Below are 19,714 nucleotides of genomic sequence, written 5' to 3'. Positions count from 1 at the left end.
CAATCAAACAGAAGTAAAGACCAGGAAAGAACAGGATGTTTATGTGGTTCTCTGAGGTACGACACTAGCGTCAGCTGTACCGTCAGCGCTCCAGGAGACAAGAGGGGGCTGCAGTGGTGTGGCTTGGGGGGAGGGGGTCACCATTACAGTGATCTTCCCAGCACAGTTGTGTCATACTCCGGTGTCTCCACTTAGTGTTACACAATTTCTCATGTCCAGGAAATCACGGCTTGTCCAGCATCACATGAGCAGACACACACAGAAGGGGAGGAGTAACACAATGAACCAACCTTCTAAACATGAACAAAGATGAGTCAAACAGTTACTTTATTTATGTTCAGGTAAAAACAAGAACCTGATGCAGTAAATTATTGCAGATCTTAGAAACCAGCACATGAACGGTTGGCCAGGAGAGCTTGGTGCAGCCCTCGCTGGCCTAAGACTGCAGGTGCACACCACAGTCTGTTCCAAGCCAGCAGTGCAAAAAAATCTAGAGCGGGGGGGGGAGGGGGGGAAATAGAAAAAAAGCAGCCATGTCACCTCAAACCAGGTGTGAAACTGCATATAAACTTTACTCCGTAAATGAATGAATGAAATGCTATCTGGCTGTCAAACGATAAAATGAGACCAGCCAAATGTGCTCAGCTACGGTATGGGCGTGGAGGACCTTGACCTGTACTCGGCCATCAGAACTCCTGCAAACAGAAGCAAAAACTGTCAACCCATCCAAGACAGTGGATAAACGCCAACACAGAGCTGAAGCACTTCAACTTCAGGTTAGAACACAAACTCTGGTAAAAGCCTTCTCCAAACCATTCCCATGACTACCTGCCATCTGGGAACTGGATCTCTTTTTCCACCACACTCACACAAAGGCTGTGGGTTATGATACAGAACATATTGTAAAATGGACACAACTGAAAGGGAATGAATAATGAGATCAAGCTAATCTATCAAGATGGGAAGAATTAAGTCTGTACAAATGATCTTTGGAGCCAAGGAAAGCCTAGCTTGGTCAATGGGAAGAGCTTGTGTGAACTCATCATTCAAAAATCACCATTCAGTGGAAAGGGATCCCTTTTTAATATCACACTGCAATGAAAGCCCTAAAATGTCACCCCAGATTTTTCTCTTTACTTTTTTTTTTTTTTTTTTTTAAACATTACCCAAGATACTAGACTTATACACATTTTAAATTATATGGGTCATATAACGTCTTTCAGTTTGAGAAGGGAACAGAACACACGATCCGTGTGTCTGTGTGTGTGCGCACGCGTGTCAATATCTGCAAGCTGCTTTCTGACAAAAAAAAAAAACAAAAACAAACAAAAAAAAAAGGGGGAAAAAAAATGCTGTACACATCGCCTTGAATGTAGCGGAGTATAAAAAAGGAAAAAGGAGAACCCCTAAAGGAGCATGATTTTCTCTGTGGCTGTAGAAGGCATTGAATGTTACAGTGAGATCAGGAGAGGTGGAAGGACTGCTGTCCCTCGCGGGCCGCGATCAGCAGCTTCTGCCGCATGATCTCCATGCTGGAGTAGTCGGGCAGCTTCAGGTAGTTAACACAAGTCATGACCGAGGGCAGGAAGTCGTCTGGGTTCTCAGTCACCTCGAACGTTTTGCGTACTATGGTCAGCGGCGGATTGAGGCTTCGGAATCCTGGGACACCAAGAGGGAACGAGAACACCTAAATCCAGACTGGCGGGGAACACTGCTAGCTCAATTCTACAGGAAATTCTATTCAGTTTTTAAATTTCTACACTCAGAGGTAAAAATGACTGATCTTACATAGAGTTACACTTTCCTGTAATAACAGAAGCTCTTAAATCTTACACTAACTCACAGCAAAGGTTACCCAGCTAAGTAGGTGCACCCTGCTTGCTGTACAGTGTTTGGCAGACCATGATTTAACTAACTGGCTGCACTGTAATGCTTGCTGAAGTCTTACCTCCCACGGGCAGTCTGGGGCTCCCAGTAACAAACTGTAGAAACAGTCTCTGCTGCTCTGCATCAAAACTGCTGAGCACCTCAAACAGGAATCTGACGGCACGGCTGTGGACAGACACGCGCGGATGTGGTTAGTGGGGACACGCACACGCATGCTCTGTAAGTGAGGAGCCTGCGAGCACTGGCGGGTACCTGTCATGGGTATAACCGTGGTCAGGCCGGCAGCACTCCATCAGCGTCTTCACATCCCACGTCTCAGACTTGCTACCGCACAGCAGCTGGTCCAGCTGAAAGCAAAGTCACGGTTAGCAGGACTGGACCCGACGTCCCACAAGAGCCAGCGGGCCAAGGGAACGAGGGTAGCTCACCTCTTCAGGGTAAAAATACTGCAAGTGATGTAGGGGGAAGACCGACTCGAACCCTTCTCGGAAAGATTCAAACTGCCGACAGACCCCTTCATTCAACGTCCAGTAGACGACCAACTAAAGGGGAAGCGGGAAACGCAGGACAGATGGTCAAAGGCTGGGAAATGGAACCATATTGGTACATGACAGGAAGGAACTTTTAAATTTAACCACAGCTAACAGCTTGCCTGTACACTTGGCAGATTTTGGTCTGCAGAAAGGCTCATGGTTTTTAGTAGCCAGGATGCCATAGACACTGGCTGGGAAAGACTAACAGCTTCCAGTGGAAGAGAGTGAATGATTCACTAAACCACCAAGTATGCCAAAGCATCGAGTGGAAGATGCCAACAAACAAGATGCATTTGGGATTGAACTGGGCTGAAAGCTTAAATTTAATTAAATTGCAGTTTAGATTTTACAAAGGGTAATGGGCAATGTGCTTAAATTTAACAGCGAAAAATGGCAGGAGACAGAGTTGAGTTCAGTAACAATGAGATAGAACAGAAATACAGGTGACTGACACACCCTGAGATACTGCTCCAGGTTGTGGATGGTTACAGGCAAGTCTTTGCCACCCTTCTTCAGCTCGATGTGAGGGAAGCCCGGCAGGGTGAAGTCCAAACCCAGGTCCTCCACAGAGCAGCCATTCATGTTCAGGCTCTCCAGGGCCAACTGCAGGCTCTCACGAGTCTAAGGGGACAAGCTTCTGTTAAAGAAAAAAAAAACACGGACACATACATCTGGGGAGGGCGTTGGGTGTATAGACATACGTGCGATCTGTCCTGCTCAAGCTGCTTCTTCTGGCGGATTATGTCCTCCAGGTGCTGAATGGATCTGGCAACAGCAGGGTCGATGTTCATCAGATCGTGGGAGCTGATGGACAACTCATGCCGTAGCATCCACTTGTAGAAGGGGAGTCCGAGGGGCAGGTCGAGCTGGGGAAAAACATCAAGACATTACCCCAAATGCACTACACACATGCATGCATTCGCCATGGGACCCAGAACAGCCCAAAGCTTAACAGCACTAAGAACATTTCAAATCTGCATGCAAGTTACGTCCAACTATACTCAAGACTCACCAGCCTGAAGTCCATAATGGCCTTGGCCATCAGCTTGCCCAGGAAACGAAACTTCATTTTGACCTTTGCCATGTGTGCTGGCTTGGTGGTCCTGCCAAAGGGGACAGCAAACAGGCCTCTGGAACTGAAGATATACTTGGTTCCTTCCTGGCTTCCTGCAGGACAAGGGGTGCAACACAAGGCCTTCAGAAAAATCACGGGGTTAGAGTGACAGAACGCATACTCCAATTCAAGCACATACCCTTGGGGTTAGCCAGTGTGACCTCCTCTCCTCTCCAGAGACTCAAGTCTGCACGCTGCAGCTCTTGGGACACAAGGGCATAGAACTCCAACGTGGGGCCAAGCCCAGTGCCCACCTGAAAGAGCCAGGACCGAGGGTGAGACTGGGCCAGAACAGGAGGGGGGGGGGGGGGGGGGGATTCCACAGGGGTTGCAGGACGATGCAATACCTCATTCTCATACTGGATCTCCAGCATTGCCCGGGAACTTCCCAGATCCTGCATCACCGACTCTGCCTGCTTGAGAAGCTCCTCTCGGTTTATAGTGCGCTGTGGACAAGGGAGGGTGACGGCATGAGTAAAGCGGAGTCCCCCCACAGAAGACTCACCTCTCAGTTTCGCTAGTCACCTTCTTGCGGTCGAGTCGCGGAGCCACGCGACTGTCCTGAGAATCAGACTGGTTGATCTCAGGGTTGGTGTCCAACAAGCGCTGCATGGCGCGATCCCGGTCAAACGCTGTCACGTAAAAGAGCATCTGCCTCGTGTCAAAGGGGAAGAAGAAAGGGCTGGGGAGGAGGGGGGAATCACCGTCAGCCACACATTTTATTGTGCAACTTGGAAGGCTGCAGGGGACTATTAGAGCTGAACACATGACAGTGAACAAGATTAAATAAAAAATAAACAAAAACATTCCATGTAACTCTACATATATATTACACTCCACTGACGAGGATAAGAGATTTAAAGACATGCACATAAAATTGAACTTCAACACTGCAACTACAGCTCTGGAAAAAATTGAGACCTTTTTTTTTTTTTTTAATCTGCATTCTTAAATTCTGGTTTAATCGTGGTTTTTCGGGTAGAAGGCTACGCTGAACAGCAGGTTGTTTCCAGGATCAAAATTTCTAAGACAGCATATATATATATAAAAAAAAAAGGGCTGTCAAAATCAACGGGTTAACGCGGATTAATCCATCATCATGATTAATCTGATTAAAATTTTTAATGCAGTTAACCTGCAAGTAACAACATGCTCTCCAGTTTCTCGGAGATTCGAGAAATATCTCAGAACAGCACAGAGGATCCCGAGTTCAGAATCCAAGATGGCTGCGCCTTTTATCAACAGAAGGGAAAGTTGTAGTTTTATACTGTTTAAGCACTACTTCTCATTTGTGGCTCATTAAATCAGTCGCACACACTATACCGTCCAACTTATCTGTGGACGTGTTGCTACGGAGTTTTATACGTAAAGCACCGCACGTAGTGTGTTAACTGATATTGCTAACAATGGCAATTAACAGGGCTAGAATTGGACTTTATGATTAGTCTGATTATTTGTCGGATTTACGGTAGTTTGGGCTAATTGTAAGTGAAAGATAAAGGTCAATGGTATTGCACTTCTGTGGCAGATGGATTGCATCAGACTCGTGTTCAAGATGTTCAGTAAACATGTTAAGTGCATATATATTCCCTTTTTTCTTGAATCTATTTGTTCATGTAAAATGAAATGCGATTAATATAGATTAAAAATGAATGATATTTAATCGTGATTAATCAAAATTAATCCACAGCAACCCTGTGATTAATCTGATTAAAAATTTTAATCATTTGACAGCACTAATATTATATATAAAATTCAATTTTCCAGAGGTGTACATGGTAAAGACAGATGTGTGCATGTAACCTACCAGGTCTTGCCCAGTTCAGTCAGCCAGGAGGGGATGTTTCCAGTCATAATGACCAAAGGGTCCTGCAGCTGCCGGTTGGCCTTGGCCGTCAGCTTGCTATTGATGAACTCGCTAGTGGAGATGATCTCTTTGCACACGGCGTTCTGTAACCACATGCAGCACAAGTGCTACTGGCTTAGACCGACAGCAGCAAGGAAGGTGCAGAAGCCCCATCATGCATTGAGAATTGACCAATCGTCTGACGCCGGTTACTCACATCGTAAAGGTAGAACCAGTATCTGCTGATGGAATGGAGGACCCTAAGGAGCAGGATCACGTCCAGGGACGGGTCCTCAAATGTGATGCCCTCCGGACATTCAGACATAAGGTACGACTCCAAGGGGTTTGAGACACTAGGGCACACACCCTCTGAGGACGAAGGGAGGGTCCAAGTCAAGAGAAGCGCAGACGGGAGATTGCGACATCCTGAAATCCCGAAGAGGGTCATTACAGGGCAAATGCCCTCTGGTAAAGGGTAATAAGAGCAACAGCCCCCCTTCAGGATTTTACCATGCCACAGCTCATCCTGCTTCTTGGCATTGCGGGGGGAGGTCTTCGTGGGTGCGGTCTGGGCACGACCCCTCTTCCCCCCCACTGCGTCCTTCCCACCATCCTCATCCTCCCTCACAGGTTTGTACCTGAGAAACAGACACGCTGGATCAGAGCGACAGCATCTCTGCAGGCTTCCCGCTCGCAGGTACATTAGGAACCACACGCTGCTAAACTTGTACTATTACTGGCTGTCTGACAGCGGGAATTAAGCCCAGGTACGACCGGCTGCCCGAGGCAGCAGACAGACGCTCGTTAGGGACTGCCCAGGATGGTCACATGGGCAGGTACAACACGTCCAGCACCAATCAGCAAAACGGCACAGCAGAACTGCTTAATCACACACTCCTGTTTAGTCATGTAACCACTAAGAGAGTGAACAGCACACCATATGCCTATACGGAAATGTAGCAAGTACATCCCTACTTCACATGCAGATGCCCCCTGCTGGACGTTTAATGAAACGGCGCAGGTTTAGCACGCCCAGGCTACAATGGGCCCCTCCAGGGAGCCAGTGGCGAGGCTGTCCCACCGCTCACACGCAGCCCAAAGCTGCCCATCCCCAAACACGTGACCGGTACCATATGGTGTGCGTCTTGGTCCAGATGCCAGCGCGGCCCAGGGGGTTCGACTCGTCGTCCGTGGACTCGCGCTCCTCCTCGGCCTGCAGGCTAAACTGCCGCACGGCCTGGTATACGGTCATGCTATAAGGCAGCAGCTGTTCGCCGATGCAGAACTGCAGGCGATGCCGCACGCTTCCCGAGCTCAGGAACTGAGCCGCCTGGGGAGGGACAAAGGTCACGGGTCACACGGCGGCGAGGGACCACACTCACCCAGTAACCCACTAAAGAAATACGCACCAACGATTCGTCAATTTCGTCGTCGGACCCGTCGTCATCGCTGTCCTCATCCTCCTCGCGAATGCGACCGTAGCCTGTGAAGAAGAGGTCATTCAGGATGGCTATCGCTCGGGCTAAAAATAGGACAGTGGATGCCAAACTACACAGTCCTCCAACCTCGGACGACGAGGTATCTCTCGATAGCCTGCACTAGCGCCAGGGGGTCGATCTTGACGGGACCGCCCTTCCACTGCTTCACGTTGGTACAGTCTGGGTGCCGCTGCAGTTGGCACTTCAGCTGGTGCGTGTTGAAGAACTTCAGAGCCTGAGATCCTCTGTGGTGGGGGGGGGGGGGGGGGGGCATGTTTGAGATCATGAGTATATGGGCACAATAGTGCGGGGGAAGGGGGGCAGTTAGAAAAATGGCCCCAACCTGCTGCCAGTTCCATTTCCACTGGGGAAGTCGTGCACTTTGACGGGAAACTGCTCCATCTGACTCAGGCAGCTATTCATCTTGTGGACCAGTGCCAGCAGTGAGCCATTCTCAGCGGGGTCCAGGCGACCCACGGGCTCCATGCCCGGAACCTGGACCAAAACCGCAGAACACCAAGCCATAATCAGGACAACGGGACTGTCACACCAAGAGCTGCAGAGCTCATGTCTGAGCCAACAGGATCGATCACTTCCAACATGCTATTATTCAGATAAGACGTCGATGGCTGTGCGCTTACCGGACAGCCAAAAAACACATGCAGGAAGCGCTTGAGCCTGATGTCCCGGGTAACTGCATCCCTGTCGCTGTTGGAGGTCAAATACAGCAACAGCTGCTTCACGAAGCCGCTGTGCTGGATCTCAAACGAGGAGACGTCCGACTCGGACACAATGCCGCAGATCTCCACAAGGCACTCGATCCCTCCGTCCACCTGTGGGGGGAGTCAGCGAGTCAGCCTCCACAGTGTGCCCCCCCCCCCACCACCACCGACTCATGGCCCTGGGGTTTAGCGTTACCTGCAGGTTGAGCTGCTCCGTTGCCGAGCAGAGCCTCTGAAGAACATTCAGAGCGGGGTTGCTGCAGTCTACGTTCTCAGAGCTGAAGTGGCATTCCACAAACTTACTGGCCTGCTCCTTAATCCACGCCTTGATCTTCTCCCTGTAATAGAGGGCGAGTGCAGAGGTGTGAACCGGGCATTTGCTCACTGGAACTCAACGACAAGATGTAAGATCACATCAGGGGCTTGGACTGTCGCAGAAAGTGATTACAGTTCACAATGACCAAAAGAAGCCAAAACGCAGTATCCATGGATATCATTTTCAGCTCTTTTCCATTAGAATTTATATTGTTATATACAATTATATTCACCAGCCAATGGTAGAAAATGACACACCTAGGCCAAAGGTCGGGCCAAGCGTACCGGTTGTTGGAGACCGTGTCCTTGGGGGTGGGCCGAGGCAGCCCACTCGCCCCTGGCTGCCGAGGGGGCTCTGCCCCCGTGCTGTTGCTCTGGGCGCCCAGCTTACCCCAGGTCTTGGGGTTCAGGCTGGCCAAGAATGAGGATTTTGGAGACTGTGTGGCAGTGGGACTCTTAGCTGGGGAGAGAAACACTGAAAAATATTATTGCAGCCTTGAACTTAAGGGCAACAAACCCCCAGCAGAGAAGCTGTCCGGCACTAAGCCAGCAAAGCAGCAGCGCCACGCAGAGCCGGGTGCGGTACCCTGATTGTCAACTTTATCATCATCCCTGGGTGGAGAGTATTTGGGTCTCCGAGGTCCTCGCTTAGGCAACCGCTTCCTCTTCAGTACGTCGCTTAGCCTCCTGAGACGGAAGTAACACACCGTGAGGCCTGTGAGCTTCAAGAGGCCCATCAAAGTCTGACCGGCGACGGACTGCACACTCACCCCTGCGGACTCAGGTCCAGGGAATCCTCCATGCTGTGCTGGAAGCTGGGCGAGCCCAGGTCGGGCGTGGCGCTACTGGCCGTGGTACCAGTGCTGATGGTGGTACAGAGGTTTGTAGAACCACTAGAACAGGCCTTTGGCGGACTGGTGAGGAACGTCTCAGATTCGGCCAGGTTTTTAACTTGGTGCATTACACCTGCACATACAAAGAGGCCTCAAAACAGCGGCACAGCAAGCTGCACATCAAATTGATAGACTGGATTAAACAGATAACATTGAAGAGTGAAATCAAGACCAGAAATTTGACATCGTTTACTACATGGGACAAGATCATCTCTCAGCAAATAAAAGCCAAACTGCAAGATGGGAAGCTGTAGGATCAATTTATACAGAATATTAGACATTGTTACCTTCCCTTCTGAAGTAAACGCTGAACACATCTGGAAGTTTCTGCATCAGAATCTCTGCCATCTGCAGAGCTCCAACTACAATCTTAAGGTCCTGACTGGACAGCATAGACGCAATGTGGCTGCAGAACACAAAGACAAAATGAGCAGCAGGCAACCACGAGCATCTCAATCTTCTTAACTAATATTGGTGTGACCTCAAAGGGGTCTGGCACACCCCCTTACCTGGACACTGCGTGGTTTTTCAGCACATCCTTGAGCAGCTCAGCATCGGCAAAGTAAATAATCCTAAGAATGGCTCGAAGGCACTTGTGTCTGACGGCGGGACCGGCCGAGGAGCTGTACACCTCGTAGAGCACCCCGAACAGCGTCTTGATGAAGCAGCGGGCCAACTCGGGGTCCTCCCTCATCAGCACTGCCCGGGCGTCGTCCTTCCTGAGCTCCGTATGCCCACCTGCGCCACGGACACGTCTGGCGTCAGGCTGATCGGCTTGGTGTCTAATGCCTCGTGCAGCCTGACCCGGAGGGGGCCACTCACCAGAGCTGGGGTTGGCCAGGGGGCTGGGTTTTCTCTGGATGCCCCGTGCTGTGCCTGTGTCCTCATTGATCTGCTGCATGGAGTTAAAGTCGATGGTATAAACACGGCCCAGGGTAGACAGGCTGATCTCGTCTTCACCATTCTGGTGTGCCGTCTATTAGGGTCGGAACAAACACACAGACGTGAATCCACAGAAGAGCCCTCAAGGCAAGTGTTTCAACCCAAACCAGCAGTGATCTCTTCAACTGCTGGATAAGTATGGAAGACACTTCCTTTCACATTAGATCAGCTACTGACTATAACCTGCACAGATAGGATATAACGGTATGGATACTCGGCCTTTAATAAACGATCATTGAGTGCCATAAGGGCACAGACTGATCCTGTACAACAAGGCAGTTAATAAAGTACTGATGGCACCACTTAACAGGTCAAAGCAGCACAGTAGGGGCTGGAGTTCAGCAGATTTCGACCTTCTATACAGCTGGACGTGATACTGAAACAGTTCAGGTTCAGTTCAAGTTCCCATCAAAGGTAAAACAGCAAAAATCTACTGGGATTTCCAGTTCACGCTCTTCACAAGAAGATCTACTGTCCATATTACCAAACAGGTATTGGCATTCTGCACACGCCATATTTAAGCTGGGGAAAGCTAACAGGGTTCAAAGCACAGACTCAAGACTGATACCCAGCAAATACCGCCACCACAGAAAAATGAATTTTAGATGAGAAGGTGCACCTCAATGATGCGGCTGTCTATGCGGTTGTAGGGGTGCCACAGGCCTCGATCATCCCTCCACTGCCAGACGGCACCCTCGGTGGTTTGGGCACTGCCCTTCTTCAGCATGGTGTCCACCGCGAAGATGCCCTCTCTGGGCAGGCAGGGCATCAGCTCACTGGGGGGGGGGGCAGGCATAGTTAACAGAGGCTCCCGGGGCAGGCCACCGCACAATGAGCACCGAGGCGATGGGAGGGCCGCGTACCATATGAGAGAGGTGAGCTCATACAGCTCCTGCGGACTCCGGGGCACCAGGTCGATCTGCTCTTGGCAGCTGTTGTTCGCCGCCCCGCACAGGAGGAATCGAAGGGTCTCTGCGATATCTGGAGAGAAACGCATCTTAAGGACAACTGCACATCAGGTTCTATACTGCTTAACCACATCCAGGTTAGGCATCCAGAATCGAAACACAGCAGGATCCCCTCCCCGGGATGCGACCCAACAAACAAGCAGATGTCAGGTCCGTGCCTTCAAGCGCACCGCACCCATGGTCCCCATACTCACTTTGCCTCATGAGCTGCACGGCCAGACAGGGGCAGTTGGAACACATGAGCGAGAACATGCGGACTACCATGATGAACATCCCCGAGCTCAACACAGGCGGAGTCACCACCAGCAGCTGCTGGATATTGGTCAGCAGGTCACGGGACGCCACCTGCAGCAGAAGGTTCTGCCATGGGGGTCAGAGAGAGGTCAGAGGTCAGAGAGGGGTCACAAGCGCCGCACCACACGTCTCAATCCAGCTGAGTCAGCCTTACCTCTTCATTTTGGAAATTGTCCACAAGCCTGGCGAAGCAGAGACAAGTACTTTCAACAGACTTTTTATCCTAAAAGCAAAAAAAACAAACAAAAATATTGTCAGTACTGCCATTTTAACGGCACACTTATTTCCCAGGCACACATGCCACGCAGACACACGGCGGGGCAGCTGGGCACCTGATGCGTTAGCCGCTGTGTAAGCAGGGGCAGCGAGTCGGACACAAAGTGGAACTCGTCGGGCGTGATGTTCTGGCAGCAGTTAGCAGCTATGGCAAGGGCGTTCCTCTGGGCATTGATGCTGAAGAACTCAAGGTAAAGCAGGCAGTCGGCCAGCCCACCCTGAGGAACCAGAAGGGTCAGACACGAGGCCTACCGGTAAACGCCTCCCAAAAGCCAGAAAAACCACGAATAAACGCGAGGGACGGGTGCCGGCGAGAGCGATGCATACAGCCTGCAGAATGGCTTTACTGTGTCGCCGCGACAGCATCTCCAGCGCAGTCAGGGCCTGCTCCGCCACGTCGATGAACTGGATCACCTGCAGCTGCGGGAAGAATCGCGGCCGTGAGTCTCTCCGCCGGCCGGTTAGGAGGCGGGTGGAATCAGGGGCCCACACACGGACTAACCTTCTCGAGGAAGACCGGGATAGCGTCCACGACGACGGCTGAGGAGCGCGGCAGCGCTTCCATCATGTAGGTCAGAGCCCGTGAGGCGTGGTTCATCTGGAAAAAGGGGAGAAGCTGGTCTGGCACTGACACCCCTGGGATAACAGCAGCACCAGTACCATCACGAGTTCTGCAAACTTACGATGTCAAAGTTATGCTCCATCTGCAGAAGGGTAATCTGCGGGACAGAGGACAGCGTTAGGGTGAGCGAGACAGACGCAGACGCTTCCCGAGAAGCCGGGGGACACACTCACCAACGCAGGCACCACGCTCTTCACCGGGAACCCCCCCAGCGTCTCCTCGTTGCCCATCACCAGAAGCTGGCACATCTCAATGGCGGCTTGCAGCTGCTGGGACTCGTCTCCCGTGGCCTGCAGACCCTGGAGCAGCTGCTGGGCTTTGGAGCCTGAAAGGGAAGCCATGAGCAGCCACACACACACTGGGAGGGAGGGGGGGCACGTGTGTACACAAATAAGGGGCACTTACTGGCTCCACTGCCTATCGTCCTGTGGAACAGCTGGGACACACGGGGCCCCAGGGGCCCAAACAGGTGTGGAGGAAGGCCCCTGGCTTCCAGGAGAGCTGGCACGTAAAGACAGACAGACAGTAAGTCACCAAAAACACCACTCGGCAATACCGAAAGGCTAGTCACCGCGACAGCCTGACCCCTCCCCAAAAGTCCACCCATCCAATCAGACGAGGCCGGCTCACCCTGCAGGCGGCCCATTTCCGAGTCGTCAGATTCGCTCTCCCCCGACGTGGTCATACCCACTGCTCCGGCCACTGAGCTGGAGGCTGAATTAAGAGGAGACAAAAAAAAAAAAAAAAGTTGGTACCATTGGGAAGAACATCGGCGCGACTATCCTGCCCAATAACGTTCGCGTTCCCTGAGCCGAGAGGCGGCCGTACCGGAGGCTCCTTGCGGGACGTCGTCGGTGCGTGCGCTGGAAGGGTTGGCCCCATCTTGATTGTTGTCGGCGTCGGCCATCTTCTCCTGTCGGCGCGCGTCGCCCGCCCCGCGCTTGCCCAGGCCTGAGCCTCGCCGACTGCACACACACCAAAGCAAGGGGGCATCGTCAGCCCACATACAGCCAGCCGGACACACACTCCGCACCCACCACCGTGAGCGCCCCCTACCTGGTACTGGCACAGGAGCCCGTGGTCTTCTGCCGTGCGCTCCGCCGGAAGCTGGGGAGCTCCGCTGGGGGTGATTCGCTGCGCTTCTTCGTGGACTTCCTTAAACCTGCAGATTCCAAAGGCAGACCAGTCACATGGACATTTAGCTGGACTTACAGGCAAACCAGAGTACAGGGCATGAATCTGCATGTAATATCTTTACCCAACCATTGTCAGACAAAACCAACATGCAAAATGCAAGCAAACTCAGGGCTTACCCAGCAGCTGACACACACACACACACACACACCTCACCCTAGTCACCCTCCAGACAGCCCTGCACTACAACACCCACTTAAATCTGACCCATACGCTGTAATGGCAGCCTATCCCACTGACCACATAACAGGCCCGTAGAAACCCAAACTCCCAGAACCCCCCCCCCCACTCAAATCAGGGTGGGGCTACCCCCATAAGCCTCTCCTGCGTTACAGAGCAGCAGCTGAAGCTGCCGATTTTAGCTGAGGGGAAGCGCAGACAGATTAAGTGGAATGGGAGCCACCCCTGTCCCCTTGAAATTCTGACACCCCCCTGCCCCAATTGAAGAACCCCAGAACCACCAATGTGCCCCTAAGGCATGAGGTATAGGACTAATAGGGCGAGGGGGGAGCTCACTAGCTAGCTTGGCCTGCAGCCCTGAGGGGCCGGGCTTCGACGTCTCTGGCTTGGAGGACCCGGGCAGAGACAGCTTGGGCTTCGGCAGGTTGACCTTGGGGCTGAAGCGGGCAGCCCACTCAAACTTGGAGGTACCGGGGGGTTTGGGTGGCTCCTTGTCCCGGCTGCTGCGCCGTGGACTGGGGCTAGAGGCTGAGCGGGAACGCCGGGCTTTGCTCTGGTCCTTCCCCTGCTTAAGTCGCGCACCCTGGGCTGCGGTGCCGGGGGGTCCGGTGGAAGAGGAGGAGGAGGAAGAGGAGGCAGAAGAGGAGGTGTCCGTTACAGTGCTGCACCCAGCTCTGGCTGAGGCGGCCGGTTTAGAAGCCAGCTTGGTGGGTTTTGCGGACTTGGCCTCGGTACCAGCGGGGAGAGAACCCGAGGAAGCGTCCGCCTTTTTCCGTTTCTGGGTCGGGGACGCCCCGGCCGCTCCACTCTTCCTGTTCAGGGCCCGGCTGCCTGAGACGGGCTGCTCTAGCACCAAGCGCCTCTTCTTAGGTTTAGCCGATGTCCGTCTGGCCTCGGGGCAGGCGTCTGGGGTCACAAGCGCTTTGGGCTTTTTAGCAGGGCTGGCTGAGTAAGAGCTGTTCTGCTCTGGGGCCGAGCCGCGCTTCACTCCACGGGTGCCCTCCCTCTTAGCCTGGCTGGCCCTCTCTGCTTCTGATGTCCCCGCACCAACCGAGTCGTCCTGCAGTACGAACGAAGCCACTGACAGCGGAAGGCCGCTTCTGGGGACACACAGAAAGGGGACATTTCAGCACGGCCACACTCGGCTCCCTCCCGGCGTTCATCTTCAGTTTCAAACCCCATCTAACATAACAAGTGACGAATAGCGGGCAAATAGACACGCAGCAGATATTGACCGTCTAGAAAGCCAATTTAGTCGTAGCAAAGCCACATTACACAAAGGATGCAGAGAAGAAAGGAGGGGTACCTTCTTGAACGGTGCCCTGTGGGTTGGGCTTTTGAAGCCTTAGAAATAGGTCTTCTACTTTCAGGAGGGGAATTAGCTTCACGTTTTACCTGCTCTGACTGCAACCTGTAAGGTTGGAAATTAAAGAGCCAGTGACAGGATGTTCGGGGAGATACCTACATCCACCTTCCCACCCCACCACCCCCCTCTCCCTCCCTCTCTTTTGCCCTCTCACACTCAGCCCTTCCAAACCTCCGTGTGGATGTGTTTCACAACCACCAGCATCCAAAATGTCTTGCTTATTGTCAAGGCTTTGTGTTTGTGCACCAACACCATAGCAGTAGCAGCAGGAGAGAAGCTTAAGCTGCCAGGCAAATTGAATGACTTTCCATGATGGGTAGATTAGGGCATGCAGGTACTACACATACCACCAAAAGCTCAGGAAGAAGAAAAAAAAAAAAGAAAAATCAAAAGAAAAAAGCCGCATGCACATACCTTCCTGCGACTGAGTCGTCGTGTGGCTGGGCCGCAGCACTGTTCCTCTGTGAACGTCGCAGTGACCCCCCTGGATTGGAATTAGGCCGGTTGGACATTGGCACCTCTCTCCTGAAGGGACATACCCTTTCTAGACACTACCATTCACTAGGGAGGAGAGAGAGAGAGAGAGAGAGAGAGAGAGAGAGAGAGATACCGGTAAGACCATAAGCAGGATATGGGGGTGTCATTCACAGTTCTAAAAGTCTGGTGTACAGGCAAAGTAATGCTGAAGAAATAAACATGTTAACTAGTCCCACGGTTACCAAGGTTGTTCTGGGCAACGAACGACAGAAAATTAGATAAGCTCAGGTGCCTCCCCCCCCTACCACCCACCCGCTCGCTCAGCAGTGAACGTTCCCATGATTGAACACACTTGGTGTAGACCATAATGATTTTGCAGACGCCCAGACTCAGATACAGCATTTCTTTAAGTCTACAGACTGATTAACACTTCACGCATTTTTGAAGGCAAAACTTAAATCATAATTAAAACATTTATAATTTTAGAACTCACTTAAAATGATTATGAACTGGCCTATTAATACTCTGATAAACTCTCTCAGTACTTCTGCTACATTACACACTATATCCTGTATGGTACAATACAGTATTTTTAGCACAATCTGACAGTGATTGTACTCGTCTGATTTTTGTTTACTGCACTCCTGACAGCACATGAATATGCTGAGTTGTAAGTCACATTGCATAAAAACAGATGCTGGACATACATAATAGGGAGATGAGATAAGTAAGATTAACCAAGACTAACTTGGGAACCACAGGCCCAGGAATGTGACAGCAATGGAATTTGGGCCGCCTGGTGACCCGAATGGGTCCCCGTCCAGGCCTCCTGTGGACACATAACCGTATTTAAACTACACAGCTAGTCTGAAGCGTTCCACACCAATATGCTTCCGAGTCGTAATTAAGCAATGAACACAGATACATACACAATTTCACCAAAATAAAACCATAACAGAATGATGTACACAGACAACCATTTAGCTTATCCAGCACCAAATGCAATTAACCCCATGGCACGGGAGCTCAACTGCATCCCTAATTTTCCACAAGGCCATCGGAACCAGTGACCTGCATATCAAGTTTAATGAACTTCAACACTATACCTCCAATTCTACATCATACTTCAACTGCAGGACAATCTGCCTCAATACTAACCAAGTCAAATTCAGATAAAATTTCTACATTTTGTTCATGAAGAATTTCTGTATCCTGCTAAATCCCCCACAGAGTCTACTGTTCAAACATTCAGGTCACCGCGAATGGTGCCTCTAGTATGTGGTATACTGACACAGCCTATAAACACAGGGTCCTAGGCACCCATCCCTAGTCCACTCTGCCTTACATGAAAAGTATTTTGGCTCAAAAGGCAGAACAAGCAGTGTTTCTATGCCACGAACTTGTACTATAACACATTAACTTACCTAAAATCTGGGGTGCTCCTGTTAAGGCTTCTCAACATGCTCTCTGCGTAGCTGCAGACCTTCTCTACCATCACCGCTCTCTACTAAAATGCCCGCTCAATTCACCTTCTTTCATCCATCCTCCTCTCTCTGATCTTCAAAGCCTTACTTACACTGTTTCAAAATACTTATTTCGTAACTAAACCTTTCACAAGCCTATAGACTTTTAATTTAGTTAACTCCCAAAGGCTGCGGTCCTTAAAAATGAGGAAACTGATCTGTTTGTACATTTTAAAGTCAGTCATTTAACCTCACGAGGTACATCTATTAAAAGAATGAGTAATTGCATCCAGTTTACAGTTTTTACTTGTTGATAAAAGCTTTCCTAATTTGTTCGATGGTTCCATGTTCACAAGTGGTTACTGACAAGATTAGGTCTCAAAAGGCCTTTAGAAAACAATCAGCAATGAAACAAAGCTGCAGTGTGTCGTGGAAAATATAAATGCAACACTATTCACTGCAGAGTAAATTGTACGGAGAAAAAAAAGTTGGAACTGTTGCCCTTTCTGTACGTTATATGGAAACAAAGGAAAAAAAAAAAAAGGGAGCACCTAAACTCAAACATTAAAAGCTACCAGTGAGCCAGTTCTCAACTGTTGCAACAGCTTCTAGATGCATACAGTGACAAATACAAGCAAAAGGCTGTTACCCATAATTTAATCAATCAACTCAGGATCTCCAGAGACAGATGGCAGTGTTATGCACTTGATAGCATGGCTGATTGTTACAGTGCAAGGCCTTCGACGTGTGATAAGTCTGGTACACCTGAGAAACTGTGGCTGGGGCTCCTCCAGGGGAGCAAAGGGAAGGGGGGATTACAACCACTCCCATTTTCACGCCACTGTTCTCCACACTGCATGAGGAAGAGAAAAGGGCCAATCCAAGCCTATAGCCCTGGGCTGGAGTGAAATTTATGCTGTAAAGTATCCTTTGGGAAAATATTACAGTAGTTGTACACCTATTAAAAATATATTAAATCTGTCCAGTTACCACAGCCAATGAATTATCAAACTGTATAAGTGGTCTGGGTTCCGCTGTTTTTCTTTGAAATGGAACAAAGCAGTAATAGTGAAATTAAGTGATAGGTTGACTAGGCACATTGTTTTAATGCGGGTTCAATTAAGGATGTGTGCAGGTAACCCCGTGTATACTGTCACTGCAGACATGACCACAGGGACTAGGCCCGTTTAAGCTGCACCCAGCCTTGGTTTCAGACAACCACACTCCAAACTGGATAAGCCATTACAGAAAATGGACGGAAAAAAATAAACGTGTCAATGGTTGTTACCTATAATATCAACTTGATTTTAAAAGGGTGATATTAAGTCAGAGAAGACTTCGTACGATTTAAACGCCAAATCAAAAAAAATTCACGGTACGCTGTGCAATCGACGCACAGCAAATAAACTACAAATGCTGAATTAGGCCTTTCACCCCTGACCAAGGAAAGCTACGTTAAATTAACAGCCTCGGTGTAACGATTTCAAAAGTCGAATACCTGTTAAGTTACGTATGTCGGTAAAAATACCTGAGAGGCGGATTGCTGCTCGCCCCGGCAGAGAAGCCTGGCTAACTCGGCCAGCTAACGACGGAAATGCCGAATAAATGTTGCGCTAGGTGGACCTGGCTAGCCACGTCAGATTAAACGCTATAAAAATGTGATCGTTTTAGTTGAGCGCCAGTTAATAAGCCAGGATGCTGTACAAACCGCTAGTTTTGTCAGAAGGTTAAAAAAATACGACATAAGGCCGTTTAGGCCTCAGAAATCACTGGATCACCGTCTTTGTTTATTTTGATTAAACATTTATGAAACCAGTATGTTATACAACGTCCGATGACATATTTCTTGTTTTACCAACACCCCCTTGCTTATTATTTGCGTATGTCTGTTTTACAGTGTACGCAGAATGGATAAAACATTTATTTATTACTTTTTAGCCGAGGCCCACGGTACGACGTAGCTAATTACAGCCTCGGGCTCCATTTGACATGCAACCGACAGCAAAGCAGTTAATCCGGGTAGGCGTTATGTCCAGCTGGCCCTAAGAGCGGAGCTTAGCATAAACGTCAAACATCGCCGCTTCAGGTTTCTGACGACGAGAGCGTATAATCGAATTGGGAAGTACGGATATTTCAGAATATTTCGGAGCTGCGTGTTGGATCGGGGGTCCTGGAACAGCCCCTGTGTGCCATTATGTTTATACAGCAGACAGATCGCGTCAGTAAGGTTAAAGCCTGTTTATCCGCAGACTCGCCCAGCCGGCCGGCCACCTACCGACATACAGGCCTACTCCACCGGCTGCTGACTTGCCGCGAGGACCGTGTCCGTCACCGTGCGGTCAACCCGGGGTTACTTAACGAGGCCTCGGACAAGTAACCAGCAGTTAACTTACCAGCGTTAGTGAGCGAAGCGCAGCAGCTGCCTGTCGGTGTGTTTTCACTTGGGCACGGGGCTAAGTGCGCAAAAGAGGGCCCCTTCAGTTACCCCAGACCGCACCACGGATTTTATTTAATTTCCACGGGCCGACCCGGACCTTAAACGCCCATACAAAAACCCTGGTGAGAAGTGGAGCGCCTATTCAGCTCCCGACTAACCCCGGTGGCTTTAGTAGCTAACAGGGGTTTCACTGGAGCCGCTGCACGGCGTGTTGATAAACATCCAGCTAGCCTCTCTCCGTCACGAGCGATAACGTCGCCCGTCGGAGCGCGACTCTCCTCTGCGGAGCGAAATGGCCTCTGGACCTTCCTCACTGCAGCACGAAGAGCGGCGAAGCAGGAACCCCCACTTTCCGAGAAGCCCGACGAGCAAGTCGTACGCTCTCCGGCCGCTCCGCAACCGAAGCGACGCGCTGGTGGACGTTTGGTGCGTTTTTATTACCTATTTGTTGCAGTGCTGTAGTTGCTGTTAGACAGAGCAGCTCCACTCTCTCAGCTCTTACCTTCACATCAGCTGAGGACCTGCCAACGCCGTGCGCCTCCGCCAAATCGGCCCGCTCAGAACTACTTTGCCCATCGTCGGCATCTAGTGCGAGCTGCTACCTAATTTTAAGCACTTTAAAACTCAGTCCTGACTTAGAAAAACGACACCAAATGACATTTCATCGTTTGCTTTACTGTACTTCTTCATGTGAGTGAGGTATAATA

The 19,714-nt window shown here is 50.5% G+C and overlaps 1 protein-coding gene across 10 annotated transcripts; it reads right to left on the bottom strand.

Annotated features, from left to right (window-relative positions):
• Nucleotides 1-310: 310 nt before the first annotated feature.
• On the bottom strand, nucleotides 311-19,640 carry trip12 (thyroid hormone receptor interactor 12). 10 transcript variants are annotated; one of them, XM_023821666.2, is made up of 43 exons: nucleotides 16,532-17,059; nucleotides 15,856-15,936; nucleotides 15,045-15,191; nucleotides 14,571-14,675; nucleotides 13,601-14,364; nucleotides 12,947-13,052; nucleotides 12,719-12,855; nucleotides 12,521-12,604; nucleotides 12,296-12,391; nucleotides 12,064-12,215; nucleotides 11,952-11,987; nucleotides 11,771-11,866; nucleotides 11,596-11,688; nucleotides 11,325-11,486; nucleotides 11,147-11,215; nucleotides 10,893-11,058; nucleotides 10,594-10,711; nucleotides 10,350-10,506; nucleotides 9,611-9,764; nucleotides 9,298-9,526; nucleotides 9,076-9,194; nucleotides 8,666-8,861; nucleotides 8,482-8,582; nucleotides 8,154-8,370; nucleotides 7,777-7,918; nucleotides 7,500-7,691; nucleotides 7,202-7,353; nucleotides 6,946-7,103; nucleotides 6,790-6,863; nucleotides 6,511-6,710; nucleotides 5,891-6,018; nucleotides 5,598-5,749; nucleotides 5,342-5,484; nucleotides 4,060-4,216; nucleotides 3,882-3,980; nucleotides 3,674-3,788; nucleotides 3,433-3,587; nucleotides 3,122-3,286; nucleotides 2,877-3,041; nucleotides 2,316-2,429; nucleotides 2,140-2,234; nucleotides 1,949-2,052; nucleotides 311-1,659 (listed from the first exon to the last, which is right to left on the bottom strand). In XM_023821666.2, the coding sequence occupies exons 3-43, from the start codon at nucleotides 15,140-15,142 to the stop codon at nucleotides 1,463-1,465; spliced, it is 6,162 nt and encodes a 2,053-aa protein (XP_023677434.1). In that variant the 5' UTR covers nucleotides 15,143-15,191; nucleotides 15,856-15,936; nucleotides 16,532-17,059; the 3' UTR covers nucleotides 311-1,462. The 10 variants fall into 10 exon arrangements, with proteins under 10 accessions (XP_023677434.1, XP_023677427.1, XP_023677450.1 ...); XM_023821659.2 differs by lacking the exons at nucleotides 15,856-15,936; nucleotides 16,532-17,059 and adding an exon at nucleotides 19,510-19,640; XM_023821682.2 differs by lacking the exons at nucleotides 15,856-15,936; nucleotides 16,532-17,059 and adding an exon at nucleotides 19,449-19,554.
• Between the last annotated feature and the right edge of the window lie 74 nt (nucleotides 19,641-19,714).

This window comes from Paramormyrops kingsleyae, chromosome 17 (assembly GCF_048594095.1).
Source record: "Paramormyrops kingsleyae isolate MSU_618 chromosome 17, PKINGS_0.4, whole genome shotgun sequence".
Classification (NCBI taxonomy): Eukaryota; Metazoa; Chordata; class Actinopteri; order Osteoglossiformes; family Mormyridae; genus Paramormyrops; species Paramormyrops kingsleyae.
The sequence above is the reverse complement of the archived record's forward strand: the minus strand, read 5'-3'. Positions and strand labels throughout refer to the sequence as shown.

Excerpts from the sequence above, each read along its gene's own strand:
- trip12 (XM_023821659.2), bottom strand. The coding sequence starts at position 15,142 with ATGTCCAACCGGCCTAATTCCAATCCAGGGGGGTCACTGCGACGTTCA. Across the intron at positions 8,862-9,075 it reads CGTTTACTTCAGAAGGGAAG|GTGTAATGCACCAAGTTAAA; the intron begins GTAACAATGTCT and ends TTGTATGTGCAG. Across the intron at positions 2,235-2,315 it reads AGTATTTTTACCCTGAAGAG|CTGGACCAGCTGCTGTGCGG; the intron begins GTGAGCTACCCT and ends CTTTGCTTTCAG.